The following is a 23,572-nucleotide window of genomic DNA, read 5'->3' on the forward strand; positions in this document are numbered from 1 at the left end:
GGGTGTTTCTACCCCCCTTCTGACCATAGCCCAATGCACAAATGCAGAGGTATTATCAGGAGAAATTGCATCCACTGCTTGAGCAAATAGTTCAGCAACTGCCACTGCTATTAGTGCTCAGCCTGATGCTTTAGTAAATGTGCCAAGGGAACGCCTGTGTCACCACTTACATGCCCCCTTTTGCTCTTGTGTCCCCACGCCACACTAAGCCATACCCCCTCTGTAACATCGCAACCCCCCTCTCTTTTTAAAGAGCGTTTTCCCGCGCGGTCCTCCTATTCGACGGGATCAGCGTGTGTGTGGGGGGATGACGAGGAGGAGCTGGTGACAAACCGCCGTACAGCAGCGGTGGACAAACGGAGCAGCATCGCCATTCGTTCCGCTTCCCCCTATCCAGAGAGAGGGGGAGAGATTCTTCCGAGGTGGGGGGGTGTTTTTGGAAAAAAAATCCCCCCCAACATCTTACCAGAGAGGAGGCTGCAGCTTCTGCTGACACAGCGTGATCAGAGGAAAGCATGACAAGGTACGTGCTCTACACAGCCCCCCAGTGGTGACTTTTAGGCATGACAACATTTACTTTTAAAAGGAGACAATTCATAAGAGAATGTAAAATTCCTTGGAAATCTCCACTTACCTTTCCCGCCACAGGGATTCTGTGGTAAAACTAACAGACCCAATCTTCACCCCTCACGGTGGGCTCCGTTAAAAAACCTTCAGGAACCGGGGCCCCTTTATCGGGGGATCCACACTCCTGGACCCGTAAAACACCCCGCCAGGAAACTTTATGGCTGAAAAAACCAAAGCACCGGATCCCGCTGTCCAGCTCTCTAAAAAAGAGAAACGTTACAAGTTAAACCTTGTTTCTTCCCCCACGAAGCCTGGGTACTACTCAGTTGGGCCTGAAAAGACACTTTGAATGGATCCTGTCGCATAGCGTGCCCCAGCAAAGAATATTCCAGTGGAGCTCAGCATAGCACATCTTTACTCGTGACCAATACCTAAGACACTGGTGAAAAAACCGAGGTACTCCCAGTAGTGGGAGGGGTTATATAGGGAGTGGACTTCCTGTCTTAGGGTTTGCCAGTGTCCATCACCTGAAGGTGGCCTATAACCCACATAACTACTATGGCTCTGTGTCCTGTGATGTACGATAAAGAAAGATGCATATTTACACATCCCTATCACTCAAAACTGCCAAAGATTCCTAAGACTGGTGATTAAAACAAAGGAAGAAATGATCCACCTTCAGTTCCAGGCCCTTCCTTTTGGCTTATCCTCCTCGCCCTGGATTTTCACATCAAGATCATGGCAGAAGCCTTGGTGACACTACAAATCAGGGGCATCTCTGAAATCGCCTATCTAGACGATCTGCTCCTCTTTGAACCCTCTCCAGAGAGGTTAGCAAAAGACCTGAAGTACACCCAAGATTTTCTGGAAAACCTAGGTTGGTGGTTAAATATAAAAAAGTCCAACCTGATTCCCTCCCAGCAAATCACATACTTGCGGTATATCTTGGACTCGATACAATAAAAAGTTTTTTCGCCCCAGGAGAAGGTGCAAAAAATACAATACGCTATGGAGATGTTGCAGAACAATTGGCCGTGCTCGGTAAGAGGGGCAATGTCAGCATTGGGGCTACTGACCTCCGTGATTCCAGCAGTACAATGGGCGGGATTGCATTTTTGCCCTCTACAGATATTTATCTTAAAGATGTTGGACCACAGGCAAGAATCCTTGGATGCACACGTGCACATACCAATGCAAGTGAAGAGATCGTTGTGGTGGAGAAGATGAGAACCTGACCCAGGGACGGGTATGGATCCTACCAGTCACCAAGATAGTGAACTAAGACGTAAGCAGCAAAGGGTGGGGCGCACATCTAGGCCCCTGGGTGACACAAGGAGTTTGGTAGAAGGAGGATGTGAAGAGATCCTCCAATTGTAAAGAATTGAAAGCAGTTCTAGCACTCATTGCTTTCCAGAAAGAGCTGGGTGGTCACCACATACAAATCAGGTCCGACATCTCACCAGTGGTTGCCTATGTCAACAAACGGGGAAACAAGGAGCGGAACTTTGTGGTCCCTGGCAGCGGAAATCCTGAACTGGGCAGAGAACAAAGTGCTGTCCCTTTCAGAATTGCACCTAAAAGGGGAACTGAACCAAGTGGCCAATTACCTCAGCAGGAAGAAACTAAAGAGGGCGACTTCAGAATGATCACCTGGAGATGGGGAGTCCCGCAGATCTATTCGCCTCAAGAGAAAACACAAAGGTTCAATCCTTCTTTTCCCTGAAGACGGAAAACGGTGCGCTTGGGTTGGACACTTTGGCACAAAGTTGGACGTTCACCAAGTGCTATGCCTTACCCCCGCCAGTTCTGCCAGAGGTTCTAAGGAAGTTCTCAGCAGAGAACACCTCTCTGATCCTTGTTGCACCACATTGGTCCAGGAGACCATGGTTTTCTATTCTAAAAGGACTAGCTGTAGAACCTCCATGGATATTGCCCACCTGGGAGGATCTCCTCTCCCAGGGCCCAGTATATTTTCCCCAAGTAGAAAGGAACCTCGCTGTTTGGTTTCTGAGGAGCAGTTACTGAAAGCTAGGGGCTTCTCAAACCGTTTGATCAATACGCTGCTGCGTAGCAGAAAAATAGAGACTCGCACCATTTATCAAAAGGTGTGGAAGCGGCTAAACTATTTGGTGTGCAGGAAACTCCTTTGAGGTACCGAGCTCAGTGGCGGTTCTAGAATCCCTGCAGTGCAGAGAAGACAAGGGCTTGAGCCTCAGCACACTAAAAAGCGAAGTCTCAGCACTCTGTGTATCAAGAAAAAACTTTGGCATCCAACCCATGGATAGTTTTTTAAGGCTTTGAGCAGACAAAGACTGGTGCAGGGCCGTCTTTCCCTAAATGGGACCTGTCTATGGTGCTACAAGCTCTAATAGGAGGCCCATTCGGACGACAGGAAGATTTTTAAATTAAGTTGCTGACCCTTAAAGCAGTTTTTTTGGTTGTGGTCACAACCCCCAGAAGGGTGTGTCAGATCTCCTTTCTTTCAGGTATTTCTGGACCAGATAATATTTAAAAGGGATCCAACCTTTTTTCTCAAGGTAGCCTCAAAATTTCATAGGGGCTAGGATATTATTTTACCTTCCTTTTGCTCAAATCCTTCTAGGGAGCAAGAAGTTAAGTTTCACATGCTGGACGTGCATCCTTCAATATTTAGATAAGACAAAACCTTTTAGTAAAACAGATTTTTTTGTTTTATTTTCAGGGGCCAAGAAAGGGCACTGAGCCTCAAAGCATACTATAGCCAGGTGGTTTAGAGTGGTTATTGGCCAGGGCTATACTTTGGGAGGTATGTAGATCCCAGAGGATCTATTGTGGCAAACTCTACGAGAGTGATCTGCCTCCAGATCACCGTAGAAACCCTCCACCTCTGTGGGTAATGGTGGCCACCATGGATCATTTAAATGAGGACGCTTTAAAGTGTAAGTAAATGTCCCTATCATTTTCAGCCAAGAAAGCTGCCATCTTTGCCTCTGTTTATTCTACTGCCATGATGCTGCACATGTGATCAGTTATGACACCAGCCATTGGATCATTTGACAGTTTGAGAGCACAACCAATGGGAGTGTTACATTTCCAGGACGTGCCGAAAATTAAACTGTTTTATAGGTGGGTTTACTTCTGCATTAACTCCTCGTCCGTAGACTCACTCGGCAGACACCATGGACTAACTTTAGCTATGCAACTCTTTCCAACACAGCCCACACATCTTTCCTAGTGTGTCCTATTGTTTCCTAGCGTGGTATTTGGCCTGGAAGGCTTTCCTGGTCCCTTAGCTGCTTTGATCCATTGTCCAGACTATTGCCCTGACATTTCTGTTTCAACTACATAACTTTTACGACTTTAAGTCAGTGGCCCCCGCTAACAGCATGATAGCTTGGTTAGATCTACAACTTTGTCTGAGGTCTCACCTTACCCAGTCCTTTCTTTTCCCTGCTCCTTATCCTCCCCCTCCCCCATTTTTTTTTTCCTTCACCTTCCCTCTCTCTCCTTTCCTGCCCTTCCATCCCTCTCCCCCTGAATACCCTATGTAAGTTATCTTTCTTACCCTTTCTTTGATATTGAGTATCCTCGCATTATACTTGTTTACCATGTTATACACTTGGCTGGTAGAGACCATGGCTGTTTCCGCTGTGCCTTTCCATATGTTCCGCCTGTTCATTTAATTTCATCCCCCTTTCTTTCCCTACTGCTCCATCCCTTCCATATACATTACCTAAGGCCACATGGACACACCCATGCTCTCTCCAGCAACCATCTCTTGACTATTTGAGGTTCATTGGTAATTTATACCGTTTGGACTCACCTTGTTTGTATCTATGTTGTTCTTCCTCCTTCTGTATGAGGCAACTTATGTTTCCATGTTTTCAGTGTAGGAACTATGATTTGTCTTTTCTGGTACAGTATGCTCCTTCTATTTAGCTGTACCAGTTTTGATTACAGCAGAACTATGCGTAACTGTACTTAATGTGTATTCTTGTCTCCCCCATACCCAGGCGAGAATGCGGATGGGTTGGGTTCCTGCTCTTTTTGACCATATATTGAACATTTCAAATTGGCAGGCTTTATATATATATATATATATATATATATGTATATATATATATATATACATACATACAGGTGATACTCGAAAAATTAGAATATTGTGCAAAAGTTAATTTATTTCACAAATGCAACTTAAAAGGTGAAACTAATATATGAGATAGACTCATTACATGCAAAGCAAGATAGTTCAAGCCATGATTTGTCATAATTGTGATGATTATGGCTTACAGCTCATGAAAACCCCAAATCCATAATCTCAGAGAATTAGAATATTGTGAAAAGGTGCGATATTCTAGGCTCAAAGTGTCCCACTCTAATCAACTAATTAAGCCATAACACCTGCAAAGGGTTCCTGAGCCTCTAAATTGTCTCTCAGTCTGGTTCAGTAGGAATCACATTCATGGGAAAGACTGCTGACCTGACAGTTGTGCAGAAAACCATCTTTGACACCCTTCATAAGGAGGGAAAGCCTCAAAAGGTAATTGCAAAAGAAGTTGGATGTTCCCAAAGTGCTGTATCAAAGCACATTAATATAAATTATTTGGAAGGGAAAAGTGTGGAAGAAAAAGGTGCACAAGCAGCAGGGATGACTGCAGCCTGGAGAGGATTGTCAGGAAAAGGCCATTCAAAAGTGTTAGGGACTTTCACAAGGAGTGGACTGAGGCTGGAGTCAGTGCATCAAGAGCCACCACATACAGACGGATCCTGGACATGGGCTTCAAATGACGTATTCCTCTTGTCAAGCCACTCCTTAACAACAAACATCAGAAGCGTCTTACCTGGGCTAAAGAAAAACAGACCTGGTCTGTTGCTTAGTGGTCCAAAGTCCTCTTTTCTGATGAGAGCAAACTTTGCATCTCATTTGGAAACCAAGGACCCAGAGTATGGAGGAAGAATGGAGATGCACACACTGCAAGATGCTTGAAGTCCAGTGTGAAATTTTCACAGTCTGTGTTGATTTGGGGAGCCATGTCATCTGCTGGTGTTGGTCCGCTGTGCTTCATTAAGTCCAGGATCAACACAGCCGTCTACCAGGAGATTTTGGAGTACTTCATGCTTCCTTCCGCAGACGAGCTCTATGGGGATGCTGACTTAATTTTCCAGCAGGACCTGGAACCTGCCCACACTGCCAAAAGCACCAAAACCTGATTCAATGACCATGGGATTACTGTGCTTGATTGGCCAGCAAACTCGCCTGACCTGAACCCCATAGAGAATCTATGGGGCATTGCCAAGAGAGACATGAGAATGAACAATGCAGAAGAGCTGAAGTCTGCTATTGAAGCATCCTGCTCTTCCATAACACCTCAGCAGTGCCACAGGCTGATAACTTCCATATCACACCGCACTGAGGCAGTAATTGCTGCAAAAGGGACCCAAACCAAGTACTGGAGTACATATGTATGCTTATACTTTTCAGAGGTCCAATATTGTTCTATGTACAATCCTCGATTTATTGATTGCACGTAATATTCAAATTTTCTGAGATTGTGGATTTGGGGTTTTCATGAGCTGTAAGCCATAATCATCACAATTATGACAAATCAAGACTTGAACTATCTTGTTTTGCATGTAATGAGTATCTCATTTATTAGTTTCACCTTTTAAGTTGCATTAGTGAAATAAATGAACTTTTGCACGATATTCTAATTTTCGAGCATCACAGTATAAAGTATTCTGTTTTGACTTTACTAGTTGTGCCTAACCCAAAACTTTCACAAGGAGTGGACTGAGGCTGGAGTCAGTGCATTAAGAGCCACCACACACAGACGGATCCTGGACATGGGCTTCAAATGTCGTATTCCTCTTGTCAAGCCAAGTCATAAGCGTCTTACGTGGGCTAAAGAAAAACAGACCTGGTCTGTTGCTCAGTGGTCCAAAGTCCTCTTTTCTGATGAGAGCAAATTTTGCATCTCATTTAGAAACCAAGGACCCAGAGTATGGAGGAAGAATGGAGAGGCACAAACTGCAAGATGCTTGAAGTCTAGTGTGAAGTTTCCACAGTCTGTGTTTATTTGGGGAGCCATGTCATCTGCTGGTGTTGGTCCACTGTGCTTCATTAAGTCCAGGGTCAACGCAGCCGTCTACCAGGAGATTTTAGAGCACTTCATGCTTCCTTCTGCAGACAAGCTCTATGGGGATGCTGACTTCATTTTCCAACAGGACTTGGCACCTGCCCACACTGCCAAAAGCACCAAAACCGGGTTCAATGACCGTGGGATTATTGTGATTGATTGGCCAGCAAACTCGCCTGACCTGAACCTCATAGAGAATCTATGGGGCATTGCCAAGAGAAAGATGAGAGACATCATAACCGAACAATGCAGAAGAGCTGATGGCCACTATTGAAGCATCCTGGTCTTCCATAACAGTGCCACAGGCTGATAGCTTCCATGCCACGCCGCATTGAGGCAGTAATTGCTGCAAATGGGGCCCAAACCAAGTACTGAGTACATATGCATGCTTATACTTTTCAGAGGTGCGATATTGTTCTATGTACAATTCGTGTTTTATTGATTGCATGTAAAATTCTAATTTTCTGAGATTGTAGATTTGGGGATTTCATGAGCTGTAAGCCATAATCATCACAATTATGACAAATCACGGCTTGAACTATCTTGCGTTGCATGTAATCTATCTCATATATTAGTTTCACCCTTTAAGTTGCATTAGTGAAATAATTTAACTTTTGCACGATTTTCTAATTTTTCGAGTATCACCTGTATATAAAAATAGTCCTCTGCGCTACTAAATAGACATAGAAAAATATATATAAGTGGAAATGCTGCATGACCTAAAAAGTGTTCACAACTACACAATTAAACAGAAATATGGTATACAGTGATCTTGCACAAAACCTTCAGTGTCTAAATAATAATAAACAGTATATCAAACATAAATGTGAATCGTTGATTAATTATAAAAAATATAGTCCATTCATGTGATTCATCCCGTAATCCAAGTAATGTAAGTAGTGAAAAGAGTAGTCTATTAGTGGTTTATTGCCAACACCTCTGTTCTCACAGAACTCTCACCTCATAGGTATATAACATAAGCTTTGGATGTCAATCAAAAAAAGGGGAGATCAGTACGCTTTTCTTCCACAGCTACGGCTTCCCACAAAGGATTCCTCCTCACATAAAGGATATTCCGTTCACCATGCAAAGTAATCAAGCCTCTAATGGTGCATTATCACTTAAAACCATTTATTAAACTAAAAAATGCCTGCTTACACAGCTAAAATAAAGATGCGCTTTAAAAGAAACAAATCGTTGTTCATGCCACCTCTCGTGTTATTTCCGGTCCGCGGTGTGCTCCGGCCATGCCCTACGCATTACGTCACGTCACGTGACTTCCTCAGGAGAACCGGATCGGATGTTTGATTGTATTTATACCCTGCAGACAGGAAGTGCATATGACGCCATTTACTTGTAGATCAACGTCAGAGAAGACAATAATACGGTGGCCATTTTCCTATGGATGCCAGATAGTTACCAATAATGCAAATATATAAAAAGCTTTGTAGCTAATTTCGTAAAATCCAAGCTACAATAAACTATGTTCCAATGTGTATATGACCAGCTTATACCATGAAACAAGATAATTAAAAACAAATGATTAAATCATCCTGAGATGGATGAAATAAAACATTAATAAATGTTATGAAGAATAAAAAAAAATTGGTTTTATTAAAAAGAAGAAATTTTAAAAAGAAATTGACATGGGAAATAATTATAGTTATAGGTCTTAATTCGATGGACATAATTCTGTTATCCAAACGGATCAATGGAGGGACTAAATATGAGTAAAAAATGAAGTGGGATACTAAGCAACTACACGCACACCAGAAATGCAATGTGAGGCCTTACATAGAAACAAATTGTCCAAAACAAAACTTAACGTTTAATCCATCAGGCACTAAAGTTCTCATTTTGGGTATCCATTTTGATTCTTTCTGGCTCAAAAATCTAATTCTATGATTACCTCTCCAAGGTCTAATGTACCTCTCTAACTCCCAAAATATTAGGTGTTCTGGATTTTTATTATGCCTATTATTTCTAGATACATTGTGCTTAGGGCATCCATTATTAATGTTTTGCACATGCTCCTTGACTCTTACTTTTAGGGCCCTTTTTGGTCTCCCCACATACTGCAATTTGCAAAACATACATGCCTCCCTCAGTATGGCAACTGATAGAAGCACTAATGGGGTGAATAATTCCTGTACTAGTAGCTTCAAACTCATTCTTTTTTCCTTTAAATTTTTTTGAATGTTGGCAAGCAAAACAATATTCACATGGGTAAAAGCCTTTCCCTAAAAAAAAGAAAATACATTCTTGGGAGGTGGTTCAACCATATTTTTAACAATATCTCTTTAAGTTGTTGCTCGTCTATAAATAATAGCAGGTCTATAAGGTAAAATACTCTGCAGGTGTCTATGTGTCTATCCAGGTGTTTCTTAACTCCAGTCCTCAAGGCGCACCAACAGGTCATGTTTTCAGGATTTCCCTCAGATGAAACGGCTGTGGTAATTACTAAGGCATTGAAAACTGATCAAATCACCTGTGAAAAATAGTGGAACTCCTGAAAACATGACTTGTTGGTGCGCCTTGAGGACTGGAGTTGAGAAACACTGGTCTATCCCCTCTCAATACACGCCAGTGTTTTCTAATTATTTTTTCTACATCTTTGTGTTGAGCATTATAATCTAGAATAAGAGCTGGAGCTTCTGATAGTTGCTGAGCTTTTCTATTCCCGTATAACATGCATTGTCTATCTATTTCCTTAACAGATTCTATTTGTTTTTGGATTAATTGTTTGTTGTATCCCTTATCAACAAATCTATTCGCGATAAATTGTACTTGTGTTAAGTAATTGACTTCTTTTGAGAAGTTTTGTTTAATTCTTATTAGTTGGCCCTTAGGAATATTGAAAAGCCAAGGTTTAAAATGACAGCTTTCAATTGGTAAATAACTGTTCTTAGCCACGTCTGTGAAGAGAGTTTTCATAGTAAGTTTATTACCCTCAATGCTGATTTACAAATCAAGGACATTTATTTGTTTCTCATCAATCTTCCAGGTTAATTGGACGTTCCTATCATTATTCAAATTGCATAGGAACTTTTCCAATGATGATTTACTCCCATTCCATATAATGATCAAATCATCAATAATTCTTTTATTAAGTGTTAATTCTACTGGGGGATTTTTATGTACTGTCTCCTCTCCTCTTCCCATTGTGCTATAAAGGCATTGACCACACTGAATGCAAACTTCGCTCCCATTGCTATCCCAGTTTTTTGTCTATAATAGGCTTGATTATGCCAAAAGTAGTTTTCTTTTTCGTACATCATGGGACACAAAGCCACAGTATTTACTGAATGGGTTATATAGGCACCTCTAGGTGATGGACACTGGCACACCCTAGACAGGACGTTTAGCTTCCTATATAACCCCTCCCCTTACTGGAAGTACCTCAGTTTTTTCGCCAGTGTCTAAGGTGTTGGTCACGAGTAAAGACGTGCTGTGCTGAGCTCCACTGGAGAAATATTTGCTGGGGCAAGCCATGGATCCATTCAAAGTGTCTTTTCCAGGCCGAATGTTACCCGGGCCTCGTGTCTGAAGAAACAAGGTTTTTGCCTGTAACGCTTCTCTTTTTAGAGAGCTGGACTGCCTCTGTCCTCTTGGCTGATCTCAGTCTCCAGCTGGTCAATCTGCTACTCTGCTCTGCTCTGTGGATGTCCGGCTGGGATTTGTATCACAACAAGGGACAGTGAGTCCCCCCTCCTCCCTCCCTGCGAGTGGTTTATCTGGATTGGGCTACGTGGAAAGATACCGGCACCTGTGGAATTGGAGAGGATTAATATTACACGCTCATACCCCTGCAGGGGCAGAGCGCTCCGGTGAGTGCAATCACAGCGGGGGGAGATTGCCAATAACTACTGCAGGGCTCTCCACTATCAAAGAAAAATCTCCTGGGAAACACGTCATTTTTATGGGAATTTGCTGCACTGCACATTGTATTACTGTTATGAACATTTTACACTAAATAGTTTAAGGGACAATTTTTTTTGATATACAGTTGAGGATTTTTTATATAAATGATTATTTAAAATTTCTAACGTTTTTTTGCACAATACTGCACAGTGGTTTGATAACCATGTTTTTTTATAGCACAATTTGGCACTTGTCACTTTGCATTTTCTTAAATCAGTGGATTTATATAAGTTATTGCCAACACATGGTCTATAATGTTGATAATATAAGGTTTGGGTTTGTTTACTATGTGGGATTATAATTGCTTGTACATACAGCTGACAATTCCCTTTGTCACTAACTAAGGATTTATCACCTTATAATATATACCAATTTCTGATTGTTTAATAATACACCTTTTTTATTTTTATTTATGAAGGGATTGCATCACGCACTAGAGCACTCGTCACTTTAGAAATTAGAAATATTTAACACCTATACTTTCTGTTTTAACACAGCTCCATTCCCTATATTTTGATTTTAACCTTTTCGGGGTATCACTGAGGTGTTCCCTACCCACAGAGGGGGGCAGCAGTTGTTTAATAGTCTGAAGCGCGGATCCATTGATAGATTAAGGGGGAGGAAAACCCCCGAACAAAGCTCCCCCGGGTGGTGGACGGAGTCCCAGGAAAAATGGGGAGGAGGAGGTGGCCGAAGAACAGGGCCACTTAAACCCCGGAGTAGGAACCCCATTAGCATTAGCGGACATTGACAAGCAGGTCCCACAAACACAAGATCAAGTGGTTTTGGAGTGTATGGAGGCTAATGGGGGGGCATTAGAGGCCTTACAATACACAGAGACTGAACTGGCGATAGGAGGGGAAGCCTCAGCCCATATTATAGATCAAATGACAAAACAGAGCACACAAATAACAGCAGAAGCAGAGTCCAGCCAGCCCCTGTCTGAATCCAATCAGGCTTTAATGTGTAATCAGTTGAGCCCAAAAAATGGGGATAGGAGGCCCCAGGGACTGAATGGAGAGAATGAACAGAAGGAGGACTCAGAGGGACATCTGGGAGCTTTTGAGGGCCCTCCCTACCAAGAGTGACATTCAACAGATAATTAGAGTGGTGGAGCAGTCATGCTTGCAAGCGGTGGAAAGTTTAAAGGAGGATGTGTGGGATCTGGGACATAGGGTAGAGAAAGTTGAAAACGAACAAGAGGCCATAGTAGATGCAATGGTGGATGTTCAAGACACAATTAAAAAGTATGAAGAGGCACTTAATTCGTATAGAGACTAGCTGGACGATTACGAAAACAGGGATAGAAGACAGAACATCCGTATAAGAGGACTACCTGAATCAATTCCAACGTTAGAATTAGTTCCAACAACACAAAAAATTTTTGGACAGATTATGGGGGACCAAGCACCGGAAACCATAGAAATATACAGGGTACATCGGGTCCCATCACACAATACAAAGGCTGAGATATCAAGAGATGTTGTTTGTATGTTTGTTTGAGTGCATAAATATGCAGTGAAAAAGAACATAATGAGGATGGCCCATAGTAAGCCAGCGATACTGTATGAGGGTTTAAACATAGCATTGTACCCAGATATATCACTTCGGACTCTGTACCAGCGACGATCAGTTCGACCTTTGTTAGAGGCCCTGCGCACAGCGGAGGTTAAATACCGGTGGGGGTACCCTTTTAGTTTGACAGCCTCTAGGAACGGGAGAACAGCAACACTAAAAACTAAAGATGATCTAGAATCTTTTGTGGGGAAATTGGATCTCCCTATGGTGGACTTTACAGATTGGAGAACAAATTTTTTAGGTCCCCCCATACAGCGGTCTGAGCGATGGCAAGAAGTGGCGAGAAGGAAAGGCAGGGCCAATACGGACATGACCCAAAGAGGACCCAGATAGTTGATTTGATAAAAGGTTTAAGTAGAGGAGGGGAGCCATATGGACTTAAGAGAAATGAAGCACAATGGTTTTTTCCCCCCTTTTTTTTCTTTCCCCCTTTTTTTTTTTTCCTTTTCCACCAAGGAAGGGATCTGTAAGCAAGTACCTGGCAGGAGGGGGATTGAGGGTGTATGGTGGGAAATGGGGATAATTTTTTGGTCAATAGGCAAGTCCCAATTGAAGGGACTAGTTAACCTGCTAAAAGGGAGGTGACCGGTGCACAAGGGGTGTTTATTTGCACAGGCCTCCTCTCCGATTAGTAGATATTCTCCAGGGGGGAGTTTTTTGGTGCGGAAGAGGAATATGTAAGGTTTTTTTTTTTTGGTATACATGAAGAGGTTTTTTTTTTTTTTCTGTTATGTGTTTAATGTTGGGTGTTTTAGTGGTTACTGGGAAGGGAGGATCAGCGGTAGAGAAGCCAGAGAAAGCAGGGTTAAAGGGACAATACTAGAGGAATGGTACAAGGAGTTCTTAAGGATAATTTAAAAATGGCAGCCTTATTGAAAATTATATCATATAATGTAAGGGGGTTGCGCTCACTAGAAGAGAGAGGGCACCTCTGGGTGGAATTGCAACATCATGGAGTAGATGTAGTTTTCTTACAAGAGACACATTTTAGGAGTAGCTCGATTCCCACTTTACCCCATAACATAATGAATCAATGGTACCATGCAGTGTCACCAATTGCAAGGGCAAGAGGGGTCACAATTGCGTTTAATAAATCCTTCCCATGGAAAACGGAGACCACACAAAGTGATCCAGAGGGACGTTTTCTATTTGTGAAGGGTACACTGCATGGCGTATGATACACGTTCGCATCAATATATGCACCAAATGAAGGGTCTGTTAATTTCCTGGTTAGAACACTGAGAAGATTATAAGAATTTAGAGAAGGATGTTTACTGGTGGGAGGGGACTTCAATCTGGTGCTGGATCCAAATATGGATACATCAACGGGTAGAACTGCCCTGTCCTTTAGAGCTATAAAGAAGGTTAAGCAACTTCTACGCTCCCAACATCTTGTAGACAGCTGGCGCGTTTTGCACACGAGAATTAAGGATTTTAGCTACTACTCGAAAACACATGATATGTACTCGCGGTTGGACCTTTTCTTGGTGGACCAATTTTATCTGGAGAATGTCCTCGCGAGCACAATTGAATCCATAACTATGTCAGACCATGCCCCAATAATAAAATGGGTCATTTAGAGCAAACGTGGCGCCTGAATGAGTCATTACTGGACAAGGAGGATATAGTGGAGAAGCTAGATATTAAAATAAAATAATATTTTGAAATAAATAGGACCGAGGAAGTGTCAGACCAAGTGGTGTGGGAGGCCTATAAAACAGTTATTAGAGGGGACCTGATAGCTTACGGATCATATATAAAGAAAGAGGGTAAAAGAGAGATAAAGGAACTATTAGAGAAAATTAATGTTTTGGAGGTGAAACAAAAAAAATCTCGACCCCTGTAGACAACAAGCGCTTGAAGAGCTGTCACAGTGCTTAGAGCGAAGAGTAAAAAACAGAACTAGGTTTTTTGCGAATAGGGCTTATGAACAAGGAAATAAGTGTGGACGGCTACTGGCCAAACAACTTAAAAGACAACAAGATTCCAGACATGTTCATAGCCTAACGGTTCAGGGTAAGAAAGTGATTGAAACGAAAGCTATAGCGGCGGAATTTGGTAAATTTTATGAGGTGTTATATAATATCCCCAGGACAGATACTCCGGTAGGAGGGGACAGAGAGAGGAACGGTAAGAAAGAGATATGGGATTATATTAAAAAAAATCAATGCCCACATTACCCCAAACAGTGATAGATGAAATTGAGCGCCCAATTACAGTGGAGGAGTTGAGCAGAGTGATAACAACCTTGCCTCTAGGGAAGAGCCCAGGACCGGATGGGCTGAGGAACTTATATTATAAAACATTTCTCCCAGTATTAGTAACACCACTTTGTAACTATTTCAACTCAATTAACGCTTCTAACCCACTATCGCCAGAAGATCTTTTGGCGTATATAACGGTATTGCCAAAAGGAGGGAAAGATCCCCAGATTTGTGCTAACTACAGGCCTATCTCTTTGCTCAACTCGGACACCAAACTGTTAGCAAAGATCCTGGCATTGAGGCTTCAGGAGTATATTGGGGACTTGGTTCATTTGGACCAGGTGGGGTTTATGAGGGGACGTGAGGCAAGGGACAATACTGTCACGGAACGTCCCACACTCCGCTTGAGTGATTCCGTCAGTATACCACTTCCTTGTAGTCTGGATACAGATATCAGATATTCCAACCGCTCTCAAGCATAAAACAAGGCGAGACTTGCTTAGATGCTAACATGGACTGTTTTATTTAGAATCAAAATTGCAAGACTTTATATGCCGTTGGAACCTCCTCTAACAATACAACTGTTAACATAATTAACATGAGCTAGTTTACTAAATCATTTACCCAGACTAGGTGACTACGTCTCCTAGCTCATTACCATAAACATTAACACAGGCTTAATTAGAACAAACAACAATGTGTGGAATACCCTTAGAACCTGTGGTAAGCCAGACTAAACTCATTTACATTAAACACATTATAGCAGAGAACAAGACAGGTAGTTGGAGTTGATGACACCAGCATCTCCTCACAGTATGTGTCCCAACAGTATGAATCAGTCTTATCAGCAGGGGGCTGCTGGAGGAATCCCCCCTCCCTCTACAGGGACACACATCCCAAATGACCACAGCAAAGAGTCCCCAACAGAATCAAACAACATACAATATATACACGACTGAGTCCGATTAGTACAGTTCAGACTGGATTTCTAATTCACCTCACAAAGAGTATTGTTCCCTTGAAAATCCAGGGCCCATAATCAAAAGGCAAGAGGCTTGCATTCAGTCCTCTCCAACAGCCTCTGTCCCGGCTAGGTCTGTCACAAATACTATTTGTGCGCTTCACGTTCTCCATTGGATGCGGTCTGGCCCAGATAGGGCCCCAAGGATCATGCTGTCAATGGATGCCGAAAAGGCGTTTGACAGGGTGAATTGGGGCTTTATGAGAGAAGTACTAAGCTGGGTAGGCCTGGGGGAACGAATGATGGGATGGATAATGTCTCTGTATGCAGAACCAAGAGCAAGGATCACGGTAAATGGCACACTGTCGGACTGCTTCAATATACGAATAGGCACGAGGCAAGGATGCCCGTTATCCTCCTTAATATTCGCAATAACATTGGAGCCATTTTTACGTAAAATTAGGAATAATAGGGAGATAACTGGGATGTGTATTGGCTCTGTGGAGCATAAGGTAGCAGCGTATGCGGACAATCTCCTTTTTTTTCTTTCCACTCCTCAGACATCTATAGCTGCACTTATGGTGGAAGTAGACAAATTTGATACCCTATCTAATTTTAAAATGAATTTTGAGAAGTCAATCATCCTCCCTAGTCATGTTCCGGCAGCAATGGAAAGAACATTGAGATATACATACCCATTTGTTTGGAATAGAGAGTCTTTGGTATACTTGGGGGTACACATTAGTGCAGATCAGAACCTATTATATGAACTGAATTATGGCTCATTATTGAAAGAGATAACAGAAGATCTAAAAAAATGGAAGGGCCAATACTTAACTTGGTTCGGAAGAATCAGTGCCATAAAAATGAGCATACTACCTAGAGTAATCTATTTATTACACACAGTGCCAATTAAGATACCGGAGACCCTCTTCAGACAGATGCGTAGGCTGATTGTGGCCTTTGTATGGAACAACAAGAGACCCAGACTGGCCTATGATATTATGCGAAGGAGTAAGGCGGAGGGGGGCCTGGGACTACCAGACATAGCATCATACTATAAGGCCATGACCTTAGTTCGGATCCTGAACTGGTGCCATGACACATGAAAAAAATTATGGGTCCAAGTAGAAATGTCAATGGCAGGGAGAAATCTGGCAGGAGCAAAGATCCAAAGCTCATTAAGAGGGCTTTCCCAGTGGACGTCACCGTTAACACGGAACTCGCTGGAAGTGTGGGATAGGTTGAATGGAGAAGGTAAATATGCCCCTCGGATATCCCCTCTGTCCCCTCTGGAGGGATTCCCTTGGTTCCACCCGGGGGAGGAGATGGGATATCTGGGGGCATGGGGTCGGGATGGGGACACCACCTGTGGCAAGTTTGCCCCGAATGGAGTCCTATTACCTTTGACAGAATTGGTGTCAAGACTAGGGACAATACATATGATGGAGTGGAAATATCAGCACATGAAGAGTTTTTTCAATATAATAAAACCCTTAATAAGAACAATGAACTCACTCACTGCATTTGAAAGGCAATGTGTACAAATGTCGGAATCTAAACACATGCTATCACAAATGTATAGAGTGACTCTTAGTGGGCAGGAAGGGACAATCCCATATTTTGTAAGGGAATGGGAGAGGGAACTGGATCAGGTGTTGACAAACTCACAAATTAAAAAGATGATTTTGTCAACGTTCTCCACATCCATAAGTTCAAAGGTGCAAGAAATGGCATATAAGTTTCTGTCAAGATGGTATAGGGCTCCAGTCAAATTAAAACAAATGTTTCCGACAATGAGCGATAGATGCTGGAGGGGTTGTGGACAGAGGGGTACATTTCTCCACTTGTGGTGGAAATGCCCGGCAATTAAATCATTTTGGGAGTCAGTGGCCCCATGGATCGAGAAACTGTCCGAGGGCCCCTTGGAGTTCAAGCCACTACAGTATTTATTTCATGGGATGCCCGGGTCTATTAAAACTTATCGGAAAAGTATAACGCCGCACTTATTAAATGCAGCGAAAAAATTATACCGAAGTATTGGAAACAAGCCCAAGGCCCCACAATAACCGAGTGGAGAAACTAAGTCAATTTAATAATGGAAGCAGAGAGATGGGTTCATGTGGTGAAGGACCAACAAAAAAAAGTGAAAAGACATGGGCAGGATGGGGTAAATGTGCTATGGAGATGGAAATAGAGAGGAACACTGTGGTATAGTAGAGAGAGGATATGGTACAGCCATTAGGAACAAGCACAATAGGGATTGTCTCTGAAAATGAAATATTGAACTCTATATGTTGATCCTTTATAAGGGCGGGTCTTTGGTGAGTAGGGTTAGGGAGGTTTCCATGGGTTTTTTTTTTCTCCACTTCCTTTACAGAGGTTTAAGTAGGGGTAAGTTAGACATTCAAAGCCTCATACAGTGCACGTGTGTTTAGAGATAAATACACTTTTTGAATAGTTTGGCCAATAAGGCCTCTTGCACAATTTAAGAATTAAATAATTAATTTACAAATACACTAACACTAAAAACTCAAGAAGGGGAAGGGGAATATTCCCCCCCCCCCCTCCCTTTTTGTTTTTTTTCTCACAGGGTCGTAAGTTGGGCCAACTAGGCCATGATAAGTTTTACATATTACACGAGTGTTACGTGATAACTACACTTTTTTTTTGGATAGATTTGGACGATAAGGTTTTTTGCACCATTTAATAATCAACAGATAAGTACACAAACACTATGCTCCAACAGGAACAGGAATGTTTTTTTTTTTTGGTGAAGAGGCAACGGATAGACCATAGAATGGTAATGAATTAGAGGGGGGAGGGGGTTAAGAGGAACCGGGGGAAGGAGATGGGGAGATGGGGTTGCTTGTTTGGGTTTTTTTTTTTTTCTCTCTTCTGCTGGGGGGATAGGTGGTGTAATTGTGTAAGGATGTAATGTAACTGTGTAGTTTGGGGACGCGGCTTGGGTGAATGTAGGGTTAAGAAACGATGTATAGATTGTTGTATTTATAAATTGGAAATAAAAAACTTTTGATTATAAAAAAAAAGAAACAGTGTGTAAGGTGGCTTCGGCTGTGGCGGTGCGTTGTGGGTCATCATATAGTTGGCTCATAGACTCAAAAAAGGTATCCATGGAATTTAATAGAGGACCTCTCTGTTCCATGAGGCTGTGAGCCCAGGCCTGCGGCTCTTCAGACAGTAGGGAAATTATGAAACCAACCTTCACGATTTCAGAAGAAAAAGTCCTGGGTTGAAGAGCTAGGTAAAAGGAGCAGGCGTTCTTGAATGCTCTGAATTTCTTTCGGTCACCCGAAAAGCGCTCCGGTGTGGGAACCCTAGGTTCGGGAACAGCCGTCATTATAGCAGGGCTAGACTGGACCTGAGAAGAGGAAGCCCCACTGGAAGGAGCAGGTGCTGCAGACGTTGGTGCAGGTGTCCTGGCAAGTTGCTGAAGGCGACCGTCGATTTGGACGTAGCCTTCTTGTAACTTCTGGACTGCTTCCGTGAGGGCTGTGACCTGCTGGCACAGTACTTCAAGAGGAGAACACGCTCTGTTGGCCTCTGACATGGCTGGTTTGTACTGTCAGATTAGGGTACTCACCGAGGCCAAGATGCAGAGAGCGGTTCACTCTTGTGACTAAGCGCACTCCACCCCCTGGAGATGGTACAGAGGGTAAATTGCACAAAGAGGCACAAGCTACCAGCAGGATGGGCAGGTCCTGCGTGAAGGTCAGCGAGGAGCTGGATAGCTGTGCAGGTGTTGGACCCAGCGGGTCAGTAGGAGAACAAAGTTCAGGACAGGCTGGAAGCCTGGGTACAAGGCGGAGAGAATCCAAGAGTAGGCTGAGGGTCAAACACGGGAGACGACAGAATAATCCAGAAGCAGGCAGAAGGTCAAGGCACTGGAGACTGAAGACAAATCCGGGTCACAGCCTGAGGGTCAAGGCACAGGAGACAGAAGGCAAACCCGGGTACAGGTTGAGGGTCAAACACCAGAGGTAAACAGAGTCCGTTAAACAAGCCAGGGGTCAGGTCCAGGAGAGAATCAGAGTAGGTCAAGGCAATCCGGGTCACAACAGGTAAACGATCAGCAGGAAACAGGAACAAGATCACAGGGAAGCTGAGAGACAAACCAGCAATTTGCTGAACAGCCAGGCAGCTTTTATAGGCTGGCAGAGGATTCAAGTTATGCGTGCGATTGTGCGCATGCGCCGTTCAGCTGAACCGCAAACGTGCGTGCGCCGTTCTGCCGCGCATGCGCGCAGGGAAACGGCGAAGCTGACAGGATTGATTCTGGTTTCTTCCCTGACAGATAGCTAGCATACCATTTGGACAATATCTTAGACTCAAGAGAAATTGTAGCGAAGATACCCTATTTGAGTCCGAAGTGAAAACACTTCAGTTGTGTTTGCGACTGCATGACTACAGTAACAGATGCCTTAAAACGGCATACCTTAAGGCTAAAAGTAGGGACAGGTCTGCCCTCATCCATGGCAAAAAAAACCCTACATCCAATCCAGGGGTTAGACTAATTACACGTTTTTCAGGCCAACATCAACAAGTACAAGATAAGATATTCTCAAAAAATATTGGTGCATTCTCACAGGAGACGCAAAGGTATCTAAACATCTCAAAGAGTTCCCAGAAATAACGTTTAGGAGATCCAGGTCATTGAGAGACATGCTGGTGCGTAGTCATTACGCTCCTATGCCATCTGTTAAGACCAAATCCCGGGGCACGAAGCCCTGCCACAAACGCAACTTTTGCTATCATTTGTATGTGTCCAAGCACATAATGTTGCCCAATGGTCGCATGTACAGGCCCAATTTCTTGGCCACCTGTCAGTCCGTTTATCTTATGGTTTGCAACTGTGATGAGTAGTTTATCTTATGGTTTGTGACTGTGATGCGTTTTACATCGGCAAAACAAAATGCCCTTTCTTTCACCGCATCAGGGACCATGTTTCCCAGGTGAGTAGGAAGAAAATGGAGACGCCCATAAGCCGTTATATGGGCTTATATCATAACTTTGATTACGCTAAAATGCACAACATGTCATGCTTGAAAATTGCGCCCGCTCGTGGAATGGCGTCAAACTTTTACCCTCAAAAATCTCCATAGGCGACGTTTAAAAAATTCTACAGGTTGCATATTTTGCGCTACAGAGGAGGTCTAGGGCTAGAATTATTGCTCTCGCTCTACCGGTCGCTGTGATACCTCACATGTGTGGTTTGACCACCGTTTTCATATGCGGGCGCTACTCGCGTATGCGTTCGCTTCTGCGCGCGAGCTCGTCGGGACAGGGGGGGTTTTAAAAATTTTTTTTTAAATTTTTATTATTTATTTTACAATATTTTATTAATTTTTACACTGTTTAAAAAAAAAAAAAATTGTGTCACTTTTATTCCTATTACAAGGAATGTAAACATCCCTTGTAATAGAAAAAAGCATGGCAGGACCTCTTAAATATGAGATCTGGGGTCAAAAAGACCTCAGATCTCATATTTACATTAAAATGCAATAAAAAAAAAAAAGAAAAAAGTCATTTAGAAAAATGACATTTGAAAAAATATGCCTTTAAGAGGCGTGGACGGAAGTGACGTTTTGACGTCGCTTCCGCCCAGCAGTGTCATGGAGACGAGTGAGCGCCATCTTGGCCTCACTCATCTCCAGACACACCAGAGAACAGGACGCGATCGCCTCCGCCGCTACCAACGGCTCCGGTAAGCGGCGGAGGGCACCGGATCGCGGCGGGAGGGGGGGGCCCCTCTCCCGCCACCGATAAAAGTGATCTCGCGGCGAATCCGCCGCAGGGACCACTTTTATCTGAAAGCCGGCCGCCGCACGAAAACGAGGATACCAGGGTTATGGCAGCTAGCTGCTGCGATAACAACGATATCCCCGTTCAAAATTAGGACGTACATAGTCGTGCGGCGGTCGGGAAGTGGTTAATCATTTTTTATCTGTCATTTGGCGAAGTATTTAATATGTATTTTTTGCACATTCCATGTTTTTCCCTCTCCAGCTAGTCACCACATATGCTGCTTGTATGGGCGCCCGGGGCATTCACTGATTGTTATGTTAATCAATCATTCGGCCAGTGTATTGCCCTTCTTTTGTTTTTGCCGTTTGGTATAGCCTGGTTTTGGTGAGTCCTTTCCTGTGCTAATGGGGTTGGCCATTCGTAATGAGCCGCCCACCCATGACGCACTTTCTTTGTCCTCTTCTCCTCCTCCATCTGGTGAGGGCATGGAACTTTACAAGATGGCGGCCTCGCACCATTGACGCTTGGCGTCTGTGGCGCTTGTGCCGTTCATCACGCCGGCGGTGACGTCAGATGCCGCCGAGTCGGAGAGGGGCTATTTAAATGGCGGTTACAAGCCATCACAGTCTGCCTGAGATACCTGTATAGGGATGAGTCCTTATCTCCCTTGGATCTCTGTGATCTGTTGAAATCATTCGGTAAGATGTCTTTTCTCCCTCTTTCTCTACAGATTAAATTGCTTATTCGCTCTGGCATTGCTCCAGACTGCATTAGAATTATATTTTTCAGCATTGTTTGTAGGTTCTTTTTGCCCTATCTGTGCTATATACAGCCCATTTTATTCATTGTATTTCTTTTTGAAATATTACCTCTTTAGCTCTTCTCTGCAAGCAGCCATGGTGTCCAAGCCTGGATGATTGGGATAAAACATGTATAAACTGATTTTATTGCTATATTTTTGCCTCATTGACATCTCTTTGAGATTGAAGCCGTTTTAGTAAGGTTTGCCTCCTTTCTGTGTCCATATGTTTCTATGCCCCTTTTTGTTTTGATATTTTGGTTTTCCCTATAAACAATTTATGCATAGTTTTCTATTCTATGGCAATTTGCATGTTTAATCATGTTTATGTATTGTTTTTCAATACGCTCATGAGATATATTGAAACTGTTTTTTCATTTTTAGTATAAAAAGAGTCACACCATCAATCTCCTGAAGAAACTCTATCGAGTGAAACACGTCGAGAGTGGTTGTGCTTTGTTTGTATATGCTTCATTAATTCAATGTACCTTGTTATATGGATGTATATTTCCTTCTCATGTTTTTATTTCTTTATTAAATAAAATACTTCCAATTTTAATGCTACCTAATGAGTTCTGATCTCTACACTTAACACCGTTAAAGTCCCTGAGGTTTGTTACCTCTTTGCCCTATTTTTCTTTTTTGAAATTTTCTTTATTTGGGATGTGGTGTTTATCTGTTTGATTTCTCCATCTTGTCCTTTATCACTCTTTTAGTGGCCTGTGAGCGTCTGACTCTCCTTGGTGGCCTTCCGGACATGCTGTAAATTTTGTTTAGCAAAAAAACTCTACACTGAATTGTGTACTGTGTACACCACCAGGAAAATAGTAGCAACTGCACTAGGGGTGCACGGTACTGTTTACACCAACAGAAGTTTAATAAAAACTATGGGTGCACTGTATGTATTGTGTACACCACCAGGAAAGTAGTAGCAACTGCACTATGGGTGCACGGTACTGTGTACACCAACAGAAGTTTAATAAAAACTATGGGTGCACTGTATGTATTGTGTACACCACCAGGAAAGTAGTAGCAACTACACTATGGGTGCACGGTACTGTGTACACCAACAGAAGTTTAATAAAAACTATGGGTGCACTGTATGTATTGTGTACACCAACAGGAAAGTAGTAGCAACTGCACTAGGGGTGCACGGTACTGTGTACACCAACAGAAGTTTAATAACAACTATGGGTGCACTGTATGTATTGTGTACACCACCAGAAAAGTAGTAGCAACTGCACTAGGGGTGGACGGTACTGTGTACACCAACAGAAGTGTAATAACAACTATGAGTGCACTGTATGTAATGTGTACACCACCAGGAAAGTAGTAGCAACTGCACTAGGGGTGCACGGTGCTGTGTACACCAACAGAAGTGTAATAACAACTATGGGTGCACCGTATGTATTGTGTACACCACCAGGAAAGTAGTAGCAATTGCACTAGGGGTGCATGGTACTGTGTACACCAACAGGAGTTTAACTGCTTGCCCTCCGCCGACTGTCATATGACGGCCAGGCGGCGCGGCTCTCGTTCTGGGAGGGCGTCATATGACACCCTCGCCTTCCCTGCCCACCAGGGGGTGTGCACATGCCGCCACCGGCAATTGCGCACGCCCGCCATGTCACTTGGCACCCGATGCACGTGCCCGATG

At 43.2% G+C, this 23,572-nt stretch overlaps 1 protein-coding gene across 1 annotated transcript in view; it reads left to right on the forward strand.

Annotated features, from left to right (window-relative positions):
- Positions 1-22,479, forward strand: part of VTI1B (vesicle transport through interaction with t-SNAREs 1B) — a 452,048-nt gene extending 429,569 nt beyond the window's left edge. Inside the window, exon 6 of the mRNA XM_073609937.1 lies at positions 22,300-22,479. Within this exon, the coding sequence (XP_073466038.1) occupies positions 22,300-22,330 (31 nt within the window). The 3' untranslated portion in view covers positions 22,331-22,479. The remainder of the gene's footprint in view (positions 1-22,299) is intronic.
- The last annotated feature ends 1,093 nt before the right edge of the window (positions 22,480-23,572 follow it).

Source organism: Aquarana catesbeiana, linkage group LG13, assembly GCF_042186555.1.
Source record: "Aquarana catesbeiana isolate 2022-GZ linkage group LG13, ASM4218655v1, whole genome shotgun sequence".
Classification (NCBI taxonomy): Eukaryota; Metazoa; Chordata; class Amphibia; order Anura; family Ranidae; genus Aquarana; species Aquarana catesbeiana.